The sequence below is a fragment of the Protopterus annectens genome, chromosome 3.part1, assembly GCF_019279795.1.
Source record: "Protopterus annectens isolate FY-2018-M chromosome 3.part1, PAN1.0, whole genome shotgun sequence".
Taxonomy (NCBI): Eukaryota; Metazoa; Chordata; order Ceratodontiformes; family Protopteridae; genus Protopterus; species Protopterus annectens.
The window spans coordinates 471246851-471270698 of record NC_056732.1 but is presented as its reverse complement, the minus strand read 5'-3'; the positions used below and the strand labels follow the sequence as shown (position 1 = coordinate 471270698).

Below are 23848 nucleotides of genomic sequence, written 5' to 3'. Positions count from 1 at the left end.
ATGTTAAATTGACAATGATTGTATAAAAGATTATATATGATGTATAATGTTTGCAACTGAAAATATATCAATATGGTTTGCTTTTATTTACATAAATGTATGATTGCCTATGTCATAAGTGATAATTCAATAAAGATATTTTTGGTTAAAAAAGACAGTGTAAAATCCGATGACTTTAATGAACTGTACTACACAACTGTACCACACAAGGTCATTTATTTTTTAAAAAGAAAAAATGAGACACAAGATGTGTGTCATCTTTCTTTAAATAACTGTTGCCATTAGAATTTTGGTCATGCAGTTTTATGTGTATTAGCTTCAAAAATCACATGTGATAAGGGTGATTCAGAAATTTGTATGAAGGGATAAATCAAGTTTGAAAATAGAGACATCTCCAAAAATAGGGATATACTGTGCAGGGGTAAATAAGGCCTGAAAATAGGAATGCTCTTCCTAAATAGGGGCAGTTGAGAAGTTTAATTACACATCATATATATTTACCAAACAATAATAACAAAGACACCCCCAAAACATTTAAAACTATTCTCCTGTCATATAACACAATCCCCTCAACATCCGATATTCAACACATTATGATTATGTATGAATTTCTGAAAAAAACAAAAACAAACAGAAATAATGACTGACCTTTTAAAGTGCCATGAAATCTTTTTTGGCATTAATAAAATTGTCCTAAAAACATATTTATTTTAGCTATTCATCTTAACAATACAAACATGCTAATGTCATAACAACTGAACCAGTTTACAGACTGTCATAACTAATAATTCGTAGTTAACTCTCCCACTTCCATTCAATTGTCCAGTGTCTAAAACTACACCCAACAAGTATCCCTTCCTAAGGGCTCCTCAGAAATTCATACCAGACCTTAGTACCTTTTGTAAAAAAAAAAAAAAAAAAAAAAAAAAAAGGTACTTGTACAGTTTTAAGAAATAATGTCCAACTCCATTGCCATTCTCATCCATTTTGTACTTCTGGTAAGTGACTGGCTAAACTGGGTCTGCCACAACAAGTTCCAAGTTTTAAATATAAAGCTTAACAGTGACAGGTACACTTTCCTTATCTAGATGTGTATCCTTATTTATCAGGAACCATGGTAGTGGTGGCGGTGGTGGTGGGGGGTAGTCCCTCTGTCAAAATCTAGCATCCTCTGTATTTACTCCTATAATGATATGCTTGTTTGTCATCACTTAATAGACCTCTAAATATATGTATTTGACTTTTTTCCAATGACAAACAGAATGGGTCCTGATAACTGGCTGTTACTTGCTTTGTCTTAATTATCATCTGCAGACCAGCAGGCCACTAATGCAGAAGTATTTGGCAAATTCATACACACTCCTTGCCACTTTTCAGGAAAATGATATGACTCCTAAATTAGTAATTGCAGGACACTAAATCCATTTGTGAAACTGTAGTATAGAGGTCACCTTTCCTGTAGAGGGTGCACTATATGCTACTTCAAAAAAATCATGAGTGTGTCACTGGAATGTAATGGCAGGAGGAAATTTCACTTACCAATAGGCACTTATTAAAATGCTTTTGAACATGTATTGATGTTATAATGAAATATGCCTCTCTGCATGAATAACTCAAAGCTAGAATCATCTGGGAGAAGAAAACCACAGCTACTGAATACAAATATGTATGACATTTGGCAGTTAAAATGTGCAGAACGATTAAGCTGGTTTACTTCTATTATGACACAAATCTGTACACAAAAGACATTTAGTGCATGAAAACCAAGACGATACTGTAACATGATGGCATGCAAAGAAATTCAGCAGATGATTTGTGACTGGGCACGCATGCTAAACTTATGTTTTGACTTTTTTCTTGATTATAGTATAGCAGCTGGCCTGTCTCAGGTGTTTTTCCTTAAAGCCCTTTGCCCATCTCCATCCTTCTGTTTTTTCCCCCTTATCAGGGAATTCCATATTATCTGCGGTAGCGTTGTCGCCTTACAGTAAGATGTTGTCCTGTTCGATTCTCAGTTATAGCATCTTCTGTGTGGAGACATACGTGAATGGGCGTGCCTTCGTTGAAGGTTGTGCGTCAGGGCTGGCAACTCGGCACATAAAATTCTACTGCCAATCATTAGCGGACCGGAGTACCGCTGTGGCGACCCCTAACCTGAAAAAGCTGAAAGACACAACATCAGGGAATTCCATATTCTTTTTCATGAGTTCAGTTCATAAAATTGTATACTTACAGAAACACTATAGCTCATAAATGGAGAATGAAGGATTCAAAGGCAGGACTACAGCACACACAGGGAAAATAAAGACTCCAGGCCAGGACCAAAGGATGAAGCTTGCTGGCAGTTCATAACATTAACCCTCTGCTCTAAACTGCTAGATCACATGATCAAGGGTTCCACCGGATAGCCATACTGTTCTGTAAATACATCATCCTTTGAATCTTTCACTTTATTGCTTGCAAAACATATATGCTAATAAAAGACACAGGGTCAACTTTCTGCATTTAAAAGCTGGCCTGTGAAGCCACCAGCTACCCTAGAGTTGTTAACATTTTCTGTGGAACATTGAAATCTACAGTACCATGTCTCATTTCAGACTCTGTCCCACAATATTTTAAGCCCCAAAAGCACCAAGTGATATATTAAATAGAATATGATTTATTACCCCATATCAATAAAACACAGACACAGCAAAATGAAAATAACAGCAAACACTCATTTGTTACTATCATGTGGATGCAGTAACCCATAAATGTTATAGTTTGTTTTCTGCAAAGCGTAGCAAGCGATGTTTGATAAGATGTCTCTAACAAACTAGCACATCAGAAAATCAAGTAATTAGATTTTTAATACACATGTGGGTGTGTGTAGGTGTGCATGCTCGGGGTGGGGTGGAACAACTGAGAGTGCTGCTTGTTCTTACAATTACTGCATTTTTGCTGGAGGAAACAGTTAATGTATAAAAATTTCAGTTCACAAATACTATTAATATTTTTATTTTTACTCTCCTGTAATACTGCTGACATAGGCCACATCAAGTTCCTAGTTTAAGGCTGTTTCAGGAGCTTAGGTTTCGCTAAGTAACCATCTCAAAGTCACATAGTACACAGTGTATAGGTGGAAGCTGTGAGAGTCAGACTCGAAGTCAACAGGATGTAGCCTGTATGTATCTCACTGCCTCTTCCCACCAAGTCACGCTGTGAGATTATAATGCATCCTGCTAATTAACACCTACGACTTTTACTGAAATCTGTATGGTTGTTTTAACAGACAGAATCATAATGACAATACAAAACTGCTTAGTCTTTCCACTCAGAAAATTTCAACACCAGATAAATAGCAAAATGGATTCTGCAAGCCTTGATGAAGCATTGTTGGTCTAACTTTAAGTGTTTTTACAATGCCATTTAAGGGGATTTTTTTATCATTTACTGTCTTACTGCAGGGAAGTCTTGTGGTATGACTTGTCGCTTAGTAAGGGTAGCATTTCCTACATTAACAACAGTGAAACACCTGGATTTATTTATTTTTTATATTTCTTTTAAATTATGTATCCTAATGAATTATGATTTGTGGATTTCCTTATGAACTGCAATTAGTGGGATGTAAATATTTGCTTTAATGTGTGTTCATTTTTTTTCATATCTACAATTCTCAGACTTGTAACTCATGGATGGAATAACTGTGCATAAACATCAGGATGTTACTATATTACATAACACCATTAATTTATACTGTTTAACCTTATGTAAAATACATAAAAGCCATCAATTTTCTGATAACCAGCTTTATCTATTTAGCCGGAGAATGGAGAACCTCTTCAGAGGTAACAGTAGTGTTTGCTGCAACCAGAGCCCAAACCGAATGCTGAAAACAATACACTGAAAAAAGTTATAAAATCAGCTTAAATGTTGAATCATTCCTGAAAAGAGGACCTAAGATACACTAAGAACCATCTCTACAAAAGCAAAGATGCAAGTTAAATTCAAAACTAAGGTTGTGTTTCACTTTTTTTTCAAGACACTTTGTAGGAATTAAAGAAAAAAACAGGAACTGATGTAGACTTAAAAATTTAAAAAATTAAGTGCTTTCTTTCATATATTACCCAGAATGTCATCAAAATGAAATAGCTCACACAGGCACAGAATGCACTTAAAGCATCATTCATGTGACTAAGGACTCATCAGGTGACTTAAAGCATCATGTGAAGAGGGACTCGTGACCAAATTATGAAACTTACGAACAAACAAAAGAAGTAAATAATGTGACACTTCCGACAAGAAAAACCCATGTTGGAAAATACAAAAATGTGTGTGTTCCTATTTAGTATAAACCTCTTTTTCAAGATACAGTTAATGTTAATGTGTTTATTAAGCTCAGGGTCTCTGTTGGCTTGAAATAAAATAAATGGTATAAGGATGATGAGAAAAAAAGGACATTATTCATATATCCAGTTTCTCCATTAAAATGGAAAATAACTTTTGCAAGTTCTGTTGGAGTACTGTGCAAGTTTGCCTATTTTCATTAAAACAAACGCATAACTTTCATGTTAAAGCACTTGGGTGACTAGAAGTTAGATGGCCTACAAAAATCTTTCAAAGATGCCGCAGAAACAAAACCTACTTACGTTTTCTGGGTCAGCTACAGTCATGCTTCTGGTAACATAACACATCTTGAGTGGGATGTGTTTTCTGTCACCGTGGATGGAGAAGAAATGGGGTGAAGGAGGATCAGAGCCAGTGCTTCCTATCCGAGGGGATTCTGGGGGTGGGGTTTCCCATCCAATCTCTGAAACAGGTGACCCTTTCTTCACGTAAGGTGTTGCTTCTCTCATATACTTCACTAGAAAAAAAAAGCAGGAATGGTTTAATGCTGCATCAACAACCAATCTGTATTTACTTTTTTCCTTTTGTAAATTATGTGATTTTCATTTATTTTTAAAAGATTCAAACAGATATTTTTTAATAGTGCACAATGCAAATCACAGCCATGAGAAATGCCATGATCATCAAAGAAGGCCACAAGAAAAAAAACACCAAAGACACAATTACTAAAATGTTTCATAGCAGGCAGTTGGTAAAGTACAGTCCAGCCTATCAATCTTGTGTAAGACTCTACCAAGGTAATCATAACTCATGCAAATGTTTTTATTCACTGCAAAACGATGAAAACAGAGAATGACTGTGTCCTCTGTACTGAGCTGAAAATATGGATGGCATAAAAATTGAGCCAGTGCAATAATTATGCCTTATAGATGCTCTCTGACATAAATTATTGACAGTCCACTGCCACCAACAGGCGAGTTACAATAATGCACAACACTGTTTGGAGTTGCACAATGGCTGTGATGTTCCTCAGTTACTTAGCTAATGCTATAGGTTCATAGGTTGGTACTAGGTTATTGGCCCTAGGGCCTATACAAGCCTAGCCATAACAATTCCCTGGCTATTTCTTTCCACAATATTTACTTCTCTGGACCCCTGTCTAACAGGGTGACTGACGTGATCCCCAGGGTAAATTTCCTATCTCCCATCCAGTCGTCAAGGTTCCTTTTGAAGAGGGCCAAGGAGGTACTCTGCTTGACATGTATGGGCAGTCTGCTCCAGAGTATGGGGAGTCTCTGGGTCAGGAACCTATCCCTTCAGCATGTTTTGTTCATTGTGATGACAAGGTTTAGGTCCCTAGAGCGTGTGGCTCTGATGGATTCGGATTTCTTTAAGTGTAGCATGTCCAACAGCTCTGGGTTTGACATGGCCTTGTATGTTAAGCAGTGATCGCCCCTGACTAGACGATATGTGCCAGAGTATAGCTGGAGTTTTTTTAGTCGGTCAGCATAGGGCATCTGCTTTAGGCCTGTGATTCTTTTAGTGAGGTGTTTCTGCAGCCTTTCCAGTTGTTGCAGATGTCTTGTGAGGTACATACCAAACAGGGCATTGTACTCTATGATGGGTCTAATAAGGGATAGTTCCAGTGGGACAATGACTTCCTTTTTTCTGGATGAAAAGCCCTTAGTGATGAGGTGTGCCACATAGAAGGATTTCCTGACTGTTATGGCGATGTGGTTATCGAAGGTGAGACCACTGTCCACCTGTGTTCCTAAGTCTCTTATCACACTTTTGGTGTTTAGTGTACTGCCACCTATGTGGTAATTCATGGGTACATGTTTTTTCCCAAAGGGGATAACTATACACTTCTTGGCAATGAGCTTGAGCCCATGGCTCTGGCACCAAGCATCTGTTTCTGTAAGGCCCTTTTGTAGAATATCCACATCATTTGGGGATTCAGTAATGGCTCCCAGTTTGCAGTCATCTGCGAACTTTGTTAGCCAGAGTCCCTTAGTGTTGGCCTGTATTTCAGAGAAGTAGATGCCAAACAAGAGCAGTTCCAGGACTGAACCCTGAGGTATTCTGCTTGTCTGGAGCTGGATTTGGAGTCGGCTACTTTTACAGTGTGGGTTCTGTCAGCAAGCCAGTTGGCAACCCATCGAGTGTGAAAAGCAGTGTTTGTTAGCTGCTTTTATATTGATGTTGGGAGTGGAAGATTAGGAGGCACAGTTTAGGAAACAGTGATCCCACTAAGTTGTAATTTGTTTTGTTCTAAAACACTAACTCAATTACCCCTGTCTTCAACAAAGAACTTTTTTATCCCTAAGCAGGGTGAAAATGTGCAACATGAATTTTACTTTTATGCTACAGGTCAATGCTGCCACGGATTCATTTCTCTATTTACCCAATGTCTCACATACTAGGGTGATAGAGCTCACAGGAATGCAAGAATATTTTAGTTAGATTTAACTTATTTGTTAACTGGGTGACTAAAATGGTCCTTCACAGCCCTTTTCATCCATGACTCATGCCACAGTTGTAAGGATAAATAACAGAGAGATAATTTCGTATAGCCCATCAACCAGTATATTTTGGGGTATGGACTGAACCAGAACACCCAGCTAAAACCTATACAGACAGAGAGAAAATAGGTCAAGATTGAACCCCTACCCTGGAGTCGTGAGACACTGAGTTGCCATGCTGCTCAAGAAAACTGGATATACTTATTTGCTCCACTCTTCCAAGAGTAGCATGTTTCCACATGCTGCTGTGATGATGCAGAGAAGTAAGTGTGGTTTCCATAGCAATGATCATTGTGTCACAAAATGCTAACAAAGCAGAAGGTAGTGTCATGACTAGCTACACTAACTCAGCTTCCATCAACTGCAATGTGCAGGCTGGTATGGCATATATATCAGTAACTATATACAGGCAAATAAGCATGCTTGCCTGCATCTTTCCACATGTGTGCCTGTACAATGAAAATAAAAATTTCTGGACCCAAAACAGCAGTGGTGAAGAAAAGATAAGACACACACACACACACACACACACACACACACACACACACACACACACACACACACACACACACACACACAAGTATGCTGGGGTTGCTGCTCAGACATGGACCTGCATCTCAAATGTGTTTTTTATTAATATATTGCCGGATAACAGAAAACACAAAGGACATACAATAACTAAAGATATATCTCTCCCCCCTTTCCAATGTACAATGCTCCGCTACTGAGTTTCTTTTCTCAGATTTATTCCTTTACATTTTGTGCACTGTATTTAAGCTACCATGTCTAAGACTGCTGCTCAAACCTTATTGAATATGACTTTGTATTTTTTACACCTTTGTGTGCATAAGTTTGTTGGATATCTCAGTCAGGAGCACAGAGCCAACATTTTCCTTCCAAAGTTTATAAAGTGCTGCTTATAAAGTAACTACAAAAGACTGGTCACAGTACTGAGCCATGTTGTACCCACTTGTCATTGCCTTTTTAGCTATGTGGATCCCCATCTACTTTGATCCTTTGTGTCCTATCAATCAGCTAATGCTACCCTCTGATGCCCTCAGACTTTTTAAAAATATCGTTACTAATATTTTGTGGATATTTTATCAAAAGTATTGTAATGTCTGAGATCACATTCAACAGACTTTTGGATCCAATATAGTGGCTACACAATAGAAGAACACAATTATGTTTTAGTCCAATACACACTAGAATTCTCTCAGTGCCAGGGGCTGACAAGATAGTACACTTAGCACTTACAAGAAGATCATAAGACTGTGTTTCTATTCCCACACCACTTGTTTGTATTACTTTTCCAATACTGACACTTTGCATGTGATGTTAAACCAAGGTTCTATACACTTGAAATAGTGAATAGATTAGCCAGATGTAAAAGATTTCATGGCACAAGGTGCTTTATTTATAACACTTATTTATAATTCATCTTTACTTTGTGGTCAAACTATTTTTATCTTATTTACATTTAAAATAAAACAAATGACATTAAATACATTAACCACCCACCTTTTCTTCACAACCAAAACTTTATCTTCATCAGTGTGTCTTTTATATCCCATCTTTTATCAGACAAGTCTTCGCATCCAGCTTTCAATCTAAACCATAGACATGAAAGGAGTGTCTCTGCTCTTTTATTTCTCTTCCATTTTATACTATACATATGGTGCTATATTCAGACTAATTTCCTTTACAGCTTTGCTTTTGCTATAACTTTGAAGTACTTCCTCAAGACTTAATTATGGTTACAGATGGGAATATATGGTCCACTGTTTTTCCCATCATTCATACATGACTCAGTCTTTCCTCCTGCTGCATGCACTTCATGGATACCTTAACCAGCAATTCAACAAACTCTTGCCTTTTCATATACACTCCACTCTTTCTTCTCTCTTTATATTGCCTTCTCTCTTAAATCTGCACATGGCCCAATCTAATAAAAATGTATCATAAGCTCTGTATACCATTTATTTGTCTCTTATTTTAATAACTTTCCTTCTCCGCTTTCCATAATATTTTTCCTCATATTCGTCTGTCTTTTTCCCCACTATTGTTTTCTTCCTTTTTTTGTACCCCAAAGAAATTCTAAAACTTCTCATATTTTTTTATAAGAAGCTTTTCTAATAATGTATTTTTTTCAAATACAACTGTTTACACAATAAAAAGTGTAATGATGCCAGATACACTACTAGACTTCTTAATTCACGTCATTCTTTATTTTACTCATTGTATATAATGTGTCTTTGTACAGCATAGAGTCCAGACCCCCATAATTACGACAGACACAGTTTCAAATAACTCCGTTTCTATACCTGGTGTGAAAAGAAAAAAAAGTCAGGTATAAAAAGATCTTACCATCAGGACTAGGTACATTTTCCTATAAGTCAGCTTATCATTTCCCATAACCCCACGACCATTTTCTCCTCCTGCAATATGTCTTGCCATTACTTCTGTATCATATCTTTTCCTTGATGTGTTCTATGTGACATATGTCACTATTAAATTCAGTATGTTAGCATAACCTTCACTCTCCTTTGCGTTTACCCTTAATCATATATACATTAATTATCTACTATTTGTATTACTTCTTTTATGTACAATTCATTATTTAAAAAAATGAAATTACCTGTGTAACTCAAGGGTAACACTATACTCTCTTGAATCTTTATTCTATCCTCCCTCAGTTCTGTATTTACATGCACCACAACTGCATTTATACCAAATTAAAGAATACTCAACTTATTAAACATCCCTGCAGAACACCTTTGTTTGTTTTTATTCTTTCACGTGTCCATTTATATATTAATACTTTAACCTATATACTCCTGTAAATATCTTGAAGAAAACTCAACAATTTCCTTCCTACTCCGTATGCAACTACAATATTCTGCAGCTCTTTGCACTGAACCTTATCCAAAGTGTTTAATATATCACAAGTTATTATATTTCCTTCTCTCTCTCTTTTATGTACACTATAATTAACATACTAATGCATTTCATGCAAAACTTTACCATTACAATCTCAAAATGTTTTGCATTATTTTCAGTACAGTCTTATAACCATTATGATATAAAGGCATCGGTTTTCAATTCTGCAACTTGTATCTTTTGCCTTTTACAACAAAATGTTCCCCGTCCCTCAGATTGTATCCTATCATGTCATTATTGGGCACACCTTGTACTCCTTCCAGTTTTATAACCTCTTAACTCTTCCATTTCTCTTTATCCTTTGTAATTTCCAGTCAGCCCTGTTTCTCCTTTCTTCTCACCAAACATACTCTTCACATATTATACCACACTCTTCACTATTTTAGCCCGATCTTTAATGATGGCACCTTCACTCATTTCACTTGTAGCATTAATCCTTCTTCTCTTCTTACCCTTTTCTCTAAACCTGTTTTACTTCTTCCTTTTTTCCTTTGAATAAACCTATATCTTGAAACCATATGTTTTAGTTTTACTTTATTTAATTCATTTATAAAATTCATTTATATAATTCATATAATTTCTCCTCCTTCCTTACAAGGTCTATGTTTATTTCACCTACTGCGTTCTTAAACGTTTTCCATATGTATCTCAATACCACTCTTCTGCAACCATTTCTTGATTCCAAGATATAATTTACTGTACTTGGTTGTTCTGCTTCTGCTATTCCTTCCATGTTTCATAACAATATGCCATTACTATGATTCAGAAATATTTTTCCAATTCTTTCATTGGCACATTCAGACCACATTCCCACATATCTTTTACTATTCATTCTTTAATAATGCAGTAGACACCAGGAATAATGCTTTATACTGTGCTTTAATGGTATTTAAAAAAATAACAGAATATCATTTTGCAGCATGAAAGGCATGGGGTGGGGGGAACATGAGGCACCAAGATTAAGTTTTATGTCATGCCATAAAGACACTTAACAAGATTCAGACTCTGTACTCTCAGTACTCTGTTGCATACTGTTAGCGCTCTGCACAACAACTACACACCAGAAATACTCCAACATATTGCATAAGTTCTGTGAAAAAAAGTTAAAGAAAAAGGGATGAAAGTTTCGAACCCTACAACTTCGACACAGAGCAGCTTGTTAAGCAAGAGCCTTAACCCTCTACACTAACTAGAAAGTAGTATTTGAAGGTAGTCTCTGTATAAGAAGTCTAACACTCTAATGTTTGGCATTATTCACTTCTTTCAACAGTCCATAAGTTAAGAAGGACAGGACACATATAACAAGGCAACAGCAAACGTGTCCTGTAAAATCAGGGACAAGTGAAAGGGATGGGTTGTGTCTGTGTGGGGATGCTTCAGGACAAAGCCATAAGGAACACCAAATACCATCAGAGACAATTTCTAAACTATTAGGTGGACTCATTGAAAAAGTTAATACAGCAACAATTATTAGTATTACAATGCACTTTACATAAAATATGAGAAATGAAACTCTAATGTTAGCAGTTGCTGAAAAACTGTAATGATCCATGATTTGTGAAGACTGGAACAAAAACAGGAAGATGCATATTAGACATTCTGTACACTAAGGGACAAGTAAGAGGTGTGTGTGTGTTTGAATATCTGTGGTAGAGTGCCTACACCCATACAATGCAATGCATGGGGCTGTCAATATTGACCACTGCAGAAAGTACTGTTTTATACTCACAGTAGGTAAAGGCAATTCAGAGACATGCAAATTAGGCAATAATAAGGTCTTTCCTCATTGTGCCTAAAATGTCTCTGAACTGCAATTTCCAGCATTGTAGAAACAGTTACTTTTGACTACTGCTCTTAGTGCCAATGGCGTTTTTCCCCCCTTGAATTCCTAGGACCTGTATGCATACCCTCAATTCTTTCCCTTTGTTCAACTTTAGATAATACCCAAACTTTTTTTTATCTCTACTCTTGCATCACAATTCAAATCTGTTACAATCACAATGGGCATATTTAGCAAGATATTCTTTTTATTTTTCAAATATATATATATATATATATATATATATATATATATATATATATGTATATTTCTTTCACATTTTAACATGCATATGTAATTGCTCATAACATTATTCTGTCTTACTCTACAATCAGTTATCACCAATCTTCCAGGAACTACTACTGTTACATCTAATGCCTTTGTTTCTACATTATTTATACGCAGAGCAATAATGCAGCATGTCTTTCCACATCCATCACAACAAATTTCCCCATATATGACTCAAGTACTGCACATCACCTTACTTTTAATATTATTTTCAGTTAAAATATAAAAAGATTACACTTTTTTCCTGTATCATTTTTACTTTTCTGATCATCTTTTTTTTCTTTTACCTTGTCCTCTTTTGAGTTTTCTTCAGTATACAAGCACCCAAAACTGTCCTTGACAAAAATGTCTTAATTTTAGTTACTTATTCCCATCTTCTCATATCCAACATTTCATTTTTAATTTGACATTTACCTTCATTCCAAGAAAACATGTTCCCCTACCTCACATTTTGGAAATATTCTGCATTCCATCATTTTTCATCTTGCATGCCTCTACTCCTTCCTTCCTCTGTTGCCTCTGTTTTGCTGTCAAACCACGAGTTTCCTTTTTTGAATGCTTTGTACATTTCATGATGCAGTAAGTTAGAAGTATACTCTTTACTTGACTGCACTATTTTGTATCACCCTTCTTTATCAAATGTGTTTCATCTCTGCCAAAGTAACACATCTCCAGTGGTCTCACTTATCTCAGATTGTTTTTTGTTTCCTTTTTTTGATGATCACACTTGCAATATGTTTAACCAAATTTTCCATAACATGCAAAGTAACATATCACACCCATATCCCAATCTATAAGCCCTTTCATCCACAATTCTATTTACAGTCTTCTGTTAATTCAGTCTCTGTTGCTTCATTTGTCCTGAACTGAAAAGTTACTTTTTGTTCTGCACATTTATCCTTAAGAAATACTCATTTCAAGCATACAAGTCTTTTTTATTCTGTATTAACCCCCATAAACTTTCCCAACACCTGAAATGTTTCAAACATTATTGACTCCTTAAATGAATCAATACATGAATTTCAGGAGCTTTAAGCTCATAAGATGCAATTGGTCTCAAATTACATACTTGTTCACTGACGCAGTTTTTTTTACTTCCCTTCATAGCCTGCTATGTTCTCTTTTTCCTGTAGCATATGGACACACAGTTTATGCCAGTCATCTTCTCTCTGGCTTTGAGAACATCTTAATCCTTTAATTCTGATAATGCACTCTTTTGATGCTTATTTACTTTGCAAAATAATCAGGAATGGTACTCCTTAGTTTATATAAAAAACAACTTTTTCTAATACATTTTATTTCTGATTTTGTGCATCCAGTGGGAAGCATTTCTCTACTGCTTTACGTCATGATAGTATAAAATCACCTTCCTGTTCTTCCTTCACAATCAACTGCATTAATGTGGTATCACTGAAACCAACATCCTCCAAACAGTAATGGCAGCACGTAAAAAGTTCAGTTTTGTCAGGCTTATAACTTTGTTCCTGATTTGTTACTTTTTGTGACCATCATTCAACTCCTCTAACCATCTTTGCATGATACAGCAAAAGTATTCACTCACTCAGAAACCATGGGGAAATTTCCCTGGTCCCTAGTCAGTATGAATACCACCACAGGTCCCCTTGAAAGCAGGCCACAGGCCAAGTGGGACTAACTCAATCAACAAGCATACATACAAAAATTAATAAATGACAAGTTACATGTTTATTATTATTGTTATTGTTATTTTTAATGCAGTTTTATTCATTGGTCCTTCTGGTCTTCCCAGAGATGCATCCAACACAGAATACAAAGTCTTTTACAGATCATTCTACCTACTCAATTATTTAATTTTCCAACTTATAATGAATATAAATTAATGCCTATTACAATAAATACTGCATGATAAAATATCAAAAGAAAAAAAAAACAGTGGCAATGAACATAAAAACTTATAGGGAATTATACGATCAGCCCTGTAAAACTGCACTTGACACTATGAAATTTCTTCTTAGGTATTTAAATGTAGCTCCCTATTGAATTTTGACACTGCCACATTGAACCTATCAGTACAGTGAGTACTCATGTAAATGCATGCACATAAGTCCAGTGCATATATTACATATCTATATGAACATGTATATGTGTGTGTGTGTATATATATATATATATATATATATATATATATATATATATATATGTACATTGTCTTAATATTGTTTTATCTATCTATACTTATATATATATATATATATATATATATATATATATATATATATATATATATATATATATTTAGGCAGACATATATACACATACAAGCATACATGATTATTCTTGGATGCTCAGGTACAAGGTATGCTCAAGACCTGTCATTCTACCCTTTGGAATTGAGATGCAAGTTACTGCTGAAACTGACCACACAATACTGCCTCTTCATTACTGGGGGTTTTGAAGCACTGCCTATGGCATTTTTCCAAGGATAAAAAGTTTCATTTTACTGAGAATTTTATAAGATTTCGACTTCAGATATGAGGAGACTTAGCACAGATATATTCTGAAAATGTTTGTAATTCCACATGTTAACCAAAAGTCATATACTGATCTGAAGGAAACAGAGTTCAATCCTTCTTGGCAGGCTGGTGCCTTCTAATAGAAATGTATGCCTATGTGTGGTAAATAGTGTTGCTGAGTTGTAGCTCTGAAATAGTCTGATATCTTCAAGAAAAATCTTTTGACAAAACTGGACATTCCATTAAAAAAATTGTAATTTGTTGTGTTTTTAAGAACAAATATTTTCCCTGTCTGAATATTTCAAATGCTTGAAAACATCACAGTAAAATGCACAGTGGGTTTAGTTCTTATTGTGTAGAAGTGCAATATATTTTGAGTGTATTGTATTAGAAGTGAAGCACTGATTTTTTTTGTTTGCTTTCCAATACATTTTCATAATAAGATGTGTTTGACTCCCTTTCACATTACAAGACCAGGAACTCTGAGTTCTTTAACTATGAAAAATAAAGTGTGATTACTCGAGAAATACAGCAAATGTTTGAACTTGCTACAATATTGTTAAATTATTTTTGCAAGAAATGTCTCCCTTCTGCATGTCTCAATGTGGGAGCTATGCCCACACACCCCTGATACTTGTATATATTTTGTATACATGTATATACTAACTCTAGGATAACAGTGTCTTGCAGTAAGGGGAATACTCCAATTACTGGAAACTCTGACTTTGTATATATTTTTCTTATTCACACTTCCACTTTCATTACACTGACAATTGGAATTACAGTCATTGAAATTACCACAGAAATTCATTAACCCAATTTGTTTAATTATTAAGTAATTCAATAAAACTCACACTGACTACTATGTGACTATTTCCAGTTTATCAATAAGAGAACATTATCTACATCTAAATAATTACACTAACCAAATTTTCATAAACTTTTAATAGTTTAAATGTTACTGGAATTTATTTTTATTTCGGCATAACAGTGTTATCATTCAAGTGCATACAAGCAGCAGTGTCCATGTATAGTGCACTGGTCCACTTTATTTATTAGTTTAAGGTGAAGAATCTTATTTTCTCTTCACAGATTTGAACAGTCTTTTTCAGCATACTGCCACTAACAAAACAGTGAAAGATTTGTGTGTGCACATTATTATATGGATGCAACTCCCCTTCTATATTTCAGTAACTGAAGTTCTATTATGACAGCTAGTGCGGTGCTCTCATGTTTACATTTAGAAGGAAACCTGAAGCTTCTTCCTTTCATGAATAACGAGAAGACAGAAGAATAACAGGAATGCATGAAAAATGCCTAGTTCCATAATGTGGGTTTGATCCCATAAAACTCTATTCTCTCTTGATAAGCATAAATAGACAATATGCACTAATTCCTATTTAGCTTTTCCTTACAACTGAAAGCAGCTTATTTTTGGTATGCAAAAATATCAAAACTGTTTTTCGACTAATGTTAGAAACTTACAGCAAGAATGTAGTATTACGAGATTCCTTATGGAGAACCTCATAAGGTACTGTCTTTATCATTCAGTTAGAACATTGCATTTCATTTACTTCTTTGCTAGTTCGCAAAGAAGTGGGCTGGTCTGAAAACCCTTTTCAGAAACTATCAAAGACACAAGGTGGAGACATTTGATGACTACACATATACAGAGATGACATAAACATTAAGTACACTGAATACAAAGGTAGAGATATGCACAGATAATATAAATAACATGTTTAACTGAGTAACCTCACTGACGCACAGTCCTTCTTCAGGGGTGATATATATACATATACATATACATTATATATAGTAAGGGGGGCGTGGGGGCACCTCCCCCCACATTGAGGGGTGTGTGAGGAGTATCCCCCTACATAGTTTGGATATATATATTATATTCAGAAAACAGTGACTTATTGGAATTTCAGGTATCCATGTATATACTTCAAAATATATAAACTGGAGGGGGGCTACACCCCCACACCACCTCCGTTACTATATATACTAACTCTATGGTCGCACTACAGTCGGGAAAAGGCCATATATAACTTTCAGTGAACTGTGCTCAGTCAAATGTGTTTTAGTGAAATGTGCTTTCTGTGAATAGTCCTAGACTAATACACACACACACACATATATATATATGTATATATATATATATATATATATATATCTATATAATTTATATATATCTTAGCTGCCTTCCCCACAAATCAGCACATTCTTCCTCTTTACAGTAAACCAGATAAGTGACGTCTGTACAAAAATCTTGACACAAGCAGTACCATTTTGTTCTTGTCTCCCTCACACATAAAACAGCAGGGAAAACATTTATTTATATTTTACCAACAGTGTTGCCCTACTGGGAAGCTGACATTTGTCAGGAAACACCCAGGACATTTGTGGAATACAAGTAATACAATTATAGCAAAATGATGGCCTATGCAAACAATTGTAAAAAATAGACACAATGTAGACAATAATAAAGTAAGTAACAAGATGTGCAGACTGAAATGTTGACTAAGTAGATAATAAAGATACTAGGTAATAACCAACAATGTACATTTTGTTATATTTAGATATGAAAATAAAAAGTAAATGGACAAACACCCATCACCAGACTTTAAAAACAACAAAAATCCAAAGTTCACAGTGTTGCTCCTTCAAACCAATACTTTATTAAATACTGCGTGCAATAAAATGTTGGTTTAATGGAATGACACAGTGAATTTCAGATTTGTTTTTCTTGTTTTTACCTTTGGATATGAAGTGTGAATGATAGAAAGAAAAGTATGCAAGAGCTGCTGTAGAAACAGTAGACTAACAGACGGGGAGTAAAAGGTTTAAGGTAGGTAGGCAATAGCGTAGAAACAGCAAGATAATTCAACATAAATTAGGCTAAATTACATTATAAGTAAGAGATAGATTGGAGAATGAGCATTAAGTACTGCTATAATAGGACAGTGTAAAGGAACAATTAATTGTGATTTGCACATAATCATTCTTAAGCCTAGGGGTATTGAGCTCTATTTATTAGTTAGGAATGTACTAGGTGCTCTTTCTTCTATTTCAGTTCAGATTTTGTATGCGCATTGACTGATTACATATTATTTATTTATTTATTTATTTTTGTGGATCTTAATGTCCTATTTGTTTTTTACCAGTACTGCAGGGAGCTAAGTGCTGGCTAATGGTTTTAAATAAGAACTTACAAATGTAGGATGTAAGAGTTGAATTTTATTTTCAAAAGATATCCATTTCAGTATGAATATATTGCAGGTATCAGACATTTTGAAAATTTTCAAAGCATTGATTTCACAGAACAGTTTAAGTATGACTAACTAATGTTAGTCTGGTAGACAGGAATGACTATTTGCCAAATATTTTTATTAAAATTTTCACTGTGCTGTTAGTATGCTCATTAAAGGTGAGTTTGTTATATATGGTAATAACTTAGATATTTGCAGAAGGGTGCCACCTTAGTCCAAACAGAACTTGATTTCATGACTGGTGAAGTGTTTGTTGCTAAATTATTTTCACACATAATGAATTTAATTTTTGTTTCATATAAAATAAGTACATATCTACTGATTTTTGTAGTTTGTCGCTACAACCAGGTGTATCACTAGTGCTTTGTATTATAGAGTTGATGTGATCAGGTGAATCACTGGTGCTTTGTATTATAGTGTTGCTGTGATCAGGTGTATCACTGGTGCTGTGTATTATAGTGTTCCTGTGAACAGGAGTGTCACTGTCACTGGTGCTATGTATTATAGTGTTGCTAACATCAGGTGTATCACTGGTGCTGCATATTGTAGTGTTTTTATTATCAGGTGTATCACTGGTGCTCCATATTATATATATATGGGCTTTATAGGTTTTCCAAACTGGTCCCTAATTTTCACGAGCTTGTATGTTGCACAGTGTATCCATGGTAATCATACATTTTTCTTTTTTTTTTTGTAATCATTTTAACAGGGGCACATGTATCCAAAAATGGTAAGATAGAAACTATTAAACACTAAATACTATGTAAAGAATTACAAGTTTACTTCATACAGTTCTTTTGTAATATCTTCTCTTGGCAATTCATTCCATTCCCCAATGACAACTGCATTTTGGGTTAATGGTAGGAGGTTCATAGGTGTGTACTAGGCTAATGGCCCTGGAGCCTTTACAAGCCTAGCCCATAGGATTACCCTGGTATCGTGCCACCCGACCTTAGTTCCCAGTGCCTCTGTCAAGTAGAGCCACTGGAGTGATCTCTGGGGTGAATTTTCTATTTCCCATCCACTCATCAAGATTTCTCTTGAAGAGTGCCAGTGAAGTGTTCTATTTGACATGTATGGGAAGTCTATTCCATAGCATGGGCAGTCTCTGGGTTATGAACCTGTCCCTCCAGCATGTTTTGTTGATTGTCGTAATGAGGTTAAGGTCTCTGGAGCACGTGGTGTGGAGGGATTTGATTTCTTTAGATGTAGCATTTCTACCAGAGCTGGGTCAGACATGGCTTTATAAGTCAAGCAGAGATCGGTGCTAAGTAGGCGATGTGAGACAGAGAATAGTTGGAGTTTTCTGAGTCTGTCCATATAGGACTTGTTGCAGATGTCTAGTGAGCTACATGCCATATGGGGCATTGCACTCGATGATTGGCCTAATGAGGGAAGAGAAGAGGGAGACAATGACCTCTTTCTTCCTGGATGCAAAACCCTTAGTAATGAGATGTGCCACATAGAAGGACTTTCTGATCACAGTGGTAATGTGGTGATCAAAGGAGAGGTTGCTGTTAACCTGTGTTCCCAGATCTCTTATGCTGCCTTCTGTGTTCAGTGGACTACCCTCAATGTGGTAATTCATGGGAACCGGGTTTTTTCCCAAAGGGGATGACAACACCTTTTTTGGCATTGAGCTTAAGGCCATGGTTCTGACACCAGTCGTTGGTCTCAGTGAGGCCTTTCTGTAGGATGTAAACATCACTTAGGGAGTTAATAATAGCTCCCAAATTGCAATAGTCTGCGAACATTGTCAGCCAGAGTCCATTCATGTTGGCCTGGACTTTAGAAAAGTAGATACCAAACAGGAGAGGACCCAGGACTGAACCCTGTGGGACTCCACTCATGACTGGTCAGTAGTCTGACTTGGAGTCAGCTATTTTCACACTGTGGGTTCTATCTGTGAGTCAGTTTGCAACCTACCTAGTGATATAGGGGGTGATGCCTAGCTTAGTGAGTTTTTTTATGATTCCTTTTTTGTGGATCTTAATGTCCTATTTGTTTTTTTTCCAGTACTGCAGGGAGCTAAGTGCTGGCTAATGGTTTTAAATAAGAATTTACAAATGTAGGATGTAAGAATTGAATTTTATTTTCAAAAGATATCCATTTCAGTATGAATATATTGCAAGTATCAGACATTTCGAAAATTTTCAAAGCATTGATTTCACAGAACAGTTTAAGTATGACTAACTAATGTTAGCCTGGTAGACAGGAATGACTATTTGCCAAATATTTTTATTACAATTTTCACTGTGCTATTAGTATGCTCATTAAATGTGAGTTTGTTATATATGGTAATAACTTAGATATTTGCAGAAGGGTGCCACCTTAGTTCAAACAGAACTTGATTTCATAGCTGGTGAAGTGTTTGTTGCTATATTATTTTCACACATAATGAATTTAATTTTCTTTTCAAATAAAATAAGTACATATCTACTGATTTTTGTAGTTTGTCACTATGACCAGGTGTATCACTAGTGCTTTGTATTATAGAGTTGATGTGTTCAGGTGAATCACTGGTGCTGTGTATTATAGTGTTCCTGGGAACAGGAGTGTCACTGGCGCTATGTATTATAGTGTTGCTAAGATCAGGTGTATCACTGGTGCTGCATATTGTAGTGTTTTTATTATCAGGTGTATCACTGGTGCTGCATATTATATTGTTGCTATTATCAGGTGTGTATCACTGGTGCTGTGTACTTGTACTGTTGCTATTATCAGCTGTATCACTGGTACTGTCTATTATAAAGTTGCTGTAATCATGTGAATGATGTCCCTTCTCTGGGCCAGCAATCAAGGAGCCTGAATCCTCACCACTGACACTGTAGAGGCCCATTCACGTGGAATACAAATGAATATACTCAGTATTTCCAGATGCAGACCTCTGCATCCAGCACAATTTCTCTTAGCACACAGGGAACACACTCAGTCTGGATTTCTCTGTATCCCTCTAGGTCCCCAGTAAGATTCCTCACTGGCACAGCTGTAGAGTTGAGACCTCAGCTGAGTGTCCAGGCCAAATCCTCCAGCACTCTCTCTGTGAAACCATTCCTTTGTGTCCCTGCTCCAAGTAACTCACACACACACACACACACACACACACACACACACACACCCCTGGTAAAGGCTGGCATAGGTTTAATAGCTATGCCCCCTTCTGCCCAGACTGTAAGGAAGTTAACATGCCACCAGACATCCCAAAGCCAGCTACTCTAAGGCTCTTGAAAGGGTATACAATTATACTGACTGAAAGTAACAATAATACAAATGGTAATGTTAACTAAACAACCAGGCTTTCAGGAGTGGCCACAGTGTCACAAATAGATATAAGTACTCTCAAAGGTTAAAATATTTTCTAAAGGTCCAGCCACAATGAAAAGTTTAAATATAGTTATTAATAAATAAAAGCATATGAAAACATAAAATATGTATTTACAGTAAACACCAGAGTTGCAATCACAGGAAATAGTAAAAATAACACAGATGGAAATATTCACACAGTTACAGAAAAACAATACTTAGCTATTCTCACTATATTTTCCTCACTCATCTAGATAATTACTATTCCTACTTACTTAAGCAAGCAAGATGAAGCAGGTTCAAAGAAACAGACTCCACTGAGCCTTCAGTCTTAGCTAATATTAAAACATTACTTCTGTACATAATGACATCACATTTATCTGGTCATCTGACTTCTGTTTTCCATGAAATCCCCATTGCTAGAAACTGCCAGGATTTAGCACCTACATGTCAATAATATACACACAAGGTCATTGCTCAGATCTGGTGCAGCTTCTGGAAGACATAAAACAATTTACAACTTATACCCCTCCTACAGAGACTAACAAACCATGCTTCTTACAGACACTGCATGTCCAGCTTCATTCAAAACTGAGAGACAACATCTTTATGGCCTAGGCCCGGTAATTTAATTTCTTACTATTTTCAAAGTTTGCTGCAACTGGATTGTGATTAACCTCTTCTCTTCCAATGTCCTATGTTAAACATATACATTTACTTCAGTTACTACAATTCATATATATTTCTTTTCTGTCCAGCAGGGCACACTGTTGGCACATTTTTAACACAAGCATCTGTACAAAATCATTTTGATATTCAAGTAACATATAATTCTTTATTAAATTCCAGCTAGCTGTGCTGGCATATGTTACACATCAACTGCCCTACTTTTCTTGGCAAAGCTGGCAATACCTCACATCATCACAAGGTGCATCATTAGTGCTATGTATTATAGTGTTACTGTGATCAGAAGTAGGTGCTATATATTACAGTGCTGCTATTATCAGGTATATCACTTGTGCTATGTATTATAGTGTTGCTATTGTTAGGTGCAAAACTGGTGCTGTGTATTAGAATGTTGCTATTATCAGGTGTGCCAATGGTGCTTTATACTGTAGTGTTGCTATTAACAGGTATATCACTGGTGCTGTGTATTATAATGTTACTGTGATCAGGTGTATTACTGGTGCTTTATATTATAGTGATGCTATGATTAGGTGCATCACTGGTGCTATTTATTGTAGTGTTGTTATGACTAGGTGTATCACTGGTGCTGTGCTTTATATTGTTGCAATGATCAGGTGTATCACTGGTGCTGTGTATTATAGTGTTGTGATGATCAGATGCATCACTGGTGCTGTTTATTATAGTGTTGTTATGATCAGGTGTATCACTGGTGCTGTGTATTGTAGTAAGGTCATCTGCATACTGTTTCAGTTTTAGGTAGTGTATACGATAATGCATAACATTTAATAATAATAATAATAATAATAATAATAATAATATTGCAGACCAAGAATTGAGACATTGGTACCCAGAGTTGCCGGACATAAATCTGTAAGATAGAACTGATGTGTTCTGTCATGAAGGCATTTAGTAAATCAGTTTAAGGTGGAAGAGTTGCAGCATATGTTTTGGCACCTTTCCAGGAGGATGACATGGTATGGTTTAGAGAAGTCTAAAAGAATTATTGTTGTGCCACATCTTTTGCTACATTGTGGGAAAACTTAAACTAGAGCAATGAGACCTGTTTAAGTACTATTGCTCAGATGAATACAATGATTAGTAATACAGTGTGAATTCTGAATGCACCACTATCTCTATATGATTTTAGAAAATGGGCTTAATATAGAAGTAAGATAAGATGTTTTCCACATCGTGTCTTCATTTTCCTATGAAAAAGAGGTAATGTTTTTATTCTTTCCATACTGCTAAAAGAAGCCTTCTCTTTTAAAGGGTACTCTTTATTGTTTGATTTTTTTAGGTAGATTGTTAAGAGATTGCCCATGGAAGGTGCTCCATAATATTTGATTTTAGAGAGCAATTCCTTGACAGTCATTATTGTGCCTAGTCTGAAGGAGAAGTCAGCTTGTAAGATAAGGAGATTATTAGGAGGATGGATGATTGCAATCATAGAACATTTACAGTATTTTTCAATAATGGATTTTAAATGACTAGTAACATTTTCTGCTGTAGCTTGGTATGTTGGAAGATTAAATGGATTATTTTCTGTTTCTTTTGTGCTGCCTAATAATTTGTTTATATTGTTCCAGAATCTATCAAGACTGTCTGTTTTTATTTTGTAGATGCAAGTAGAAAATATCCTTTCCTTGCCTGAATTACCTTCTTTGCTTCTGTATATTTTATAAAAGACTGTATGTCTGCTTGGGCTTTATAGGTTTTCCAAACTGGTCCCTAATTTTCATGAGCTTGTATGTTGCACAATGTATCCATGGTAATCATACATTTTTCTTTTTTTTTGTAATCATTTTAACAGGGGCACATGTATCCAAAAATGGTAAGATAGAAACTATTAAACACTAAATACTATGTAAAGAATTACAAGTTTACTTCATACAGTTCTTTTGTAATATCTTCTCTTGGCAATTCATTCCATTCCCTAATGACAACTGCATTTTGGGTTAATGGTAGGAGGTTCATAGGTGTGTACTAGGCTAATGGCCCTGGAGCCTTTACAAGCCTAGCCCATAGGATTACCCTGGTATCGTGCCACCCAACCTTGGTTCTCAGTGCCTCTGTCGAGTAGAGCCACTGGAATGATCTCTGGGGTGAATTTTCTATTTCCCATCCACTCATCAAGATTTCTCTTGAAGAGTGCCAGTGAAGTGTTTTATTTGACATGTTTGGGAAGTCTATTCCATA

At 35.8% G+C, this 23848-nt stretch overlaps 1 protein-coding gene across 1 annotated transcript in view; it reads right to left on the bottom strand.

Annotated features, from left to right (window-relative positions):
• Nucleotides 1-23848, bottom strand: part of SNTB1 (syntrophin beta 1) — a 1146703-nt gene that overhangs the window by 652542 nt on the left and 470313 nt on the right. The window contains exon 2 of the mRNA XM_044066911.1: nt 4625-4843. Coding sequence (XP_043922846.1) covers nt 4625-4843 — 219 coding nt within the window. The remainder of the gene's footprint in view (nt 1-4624; nt 4844-23848) is intronic.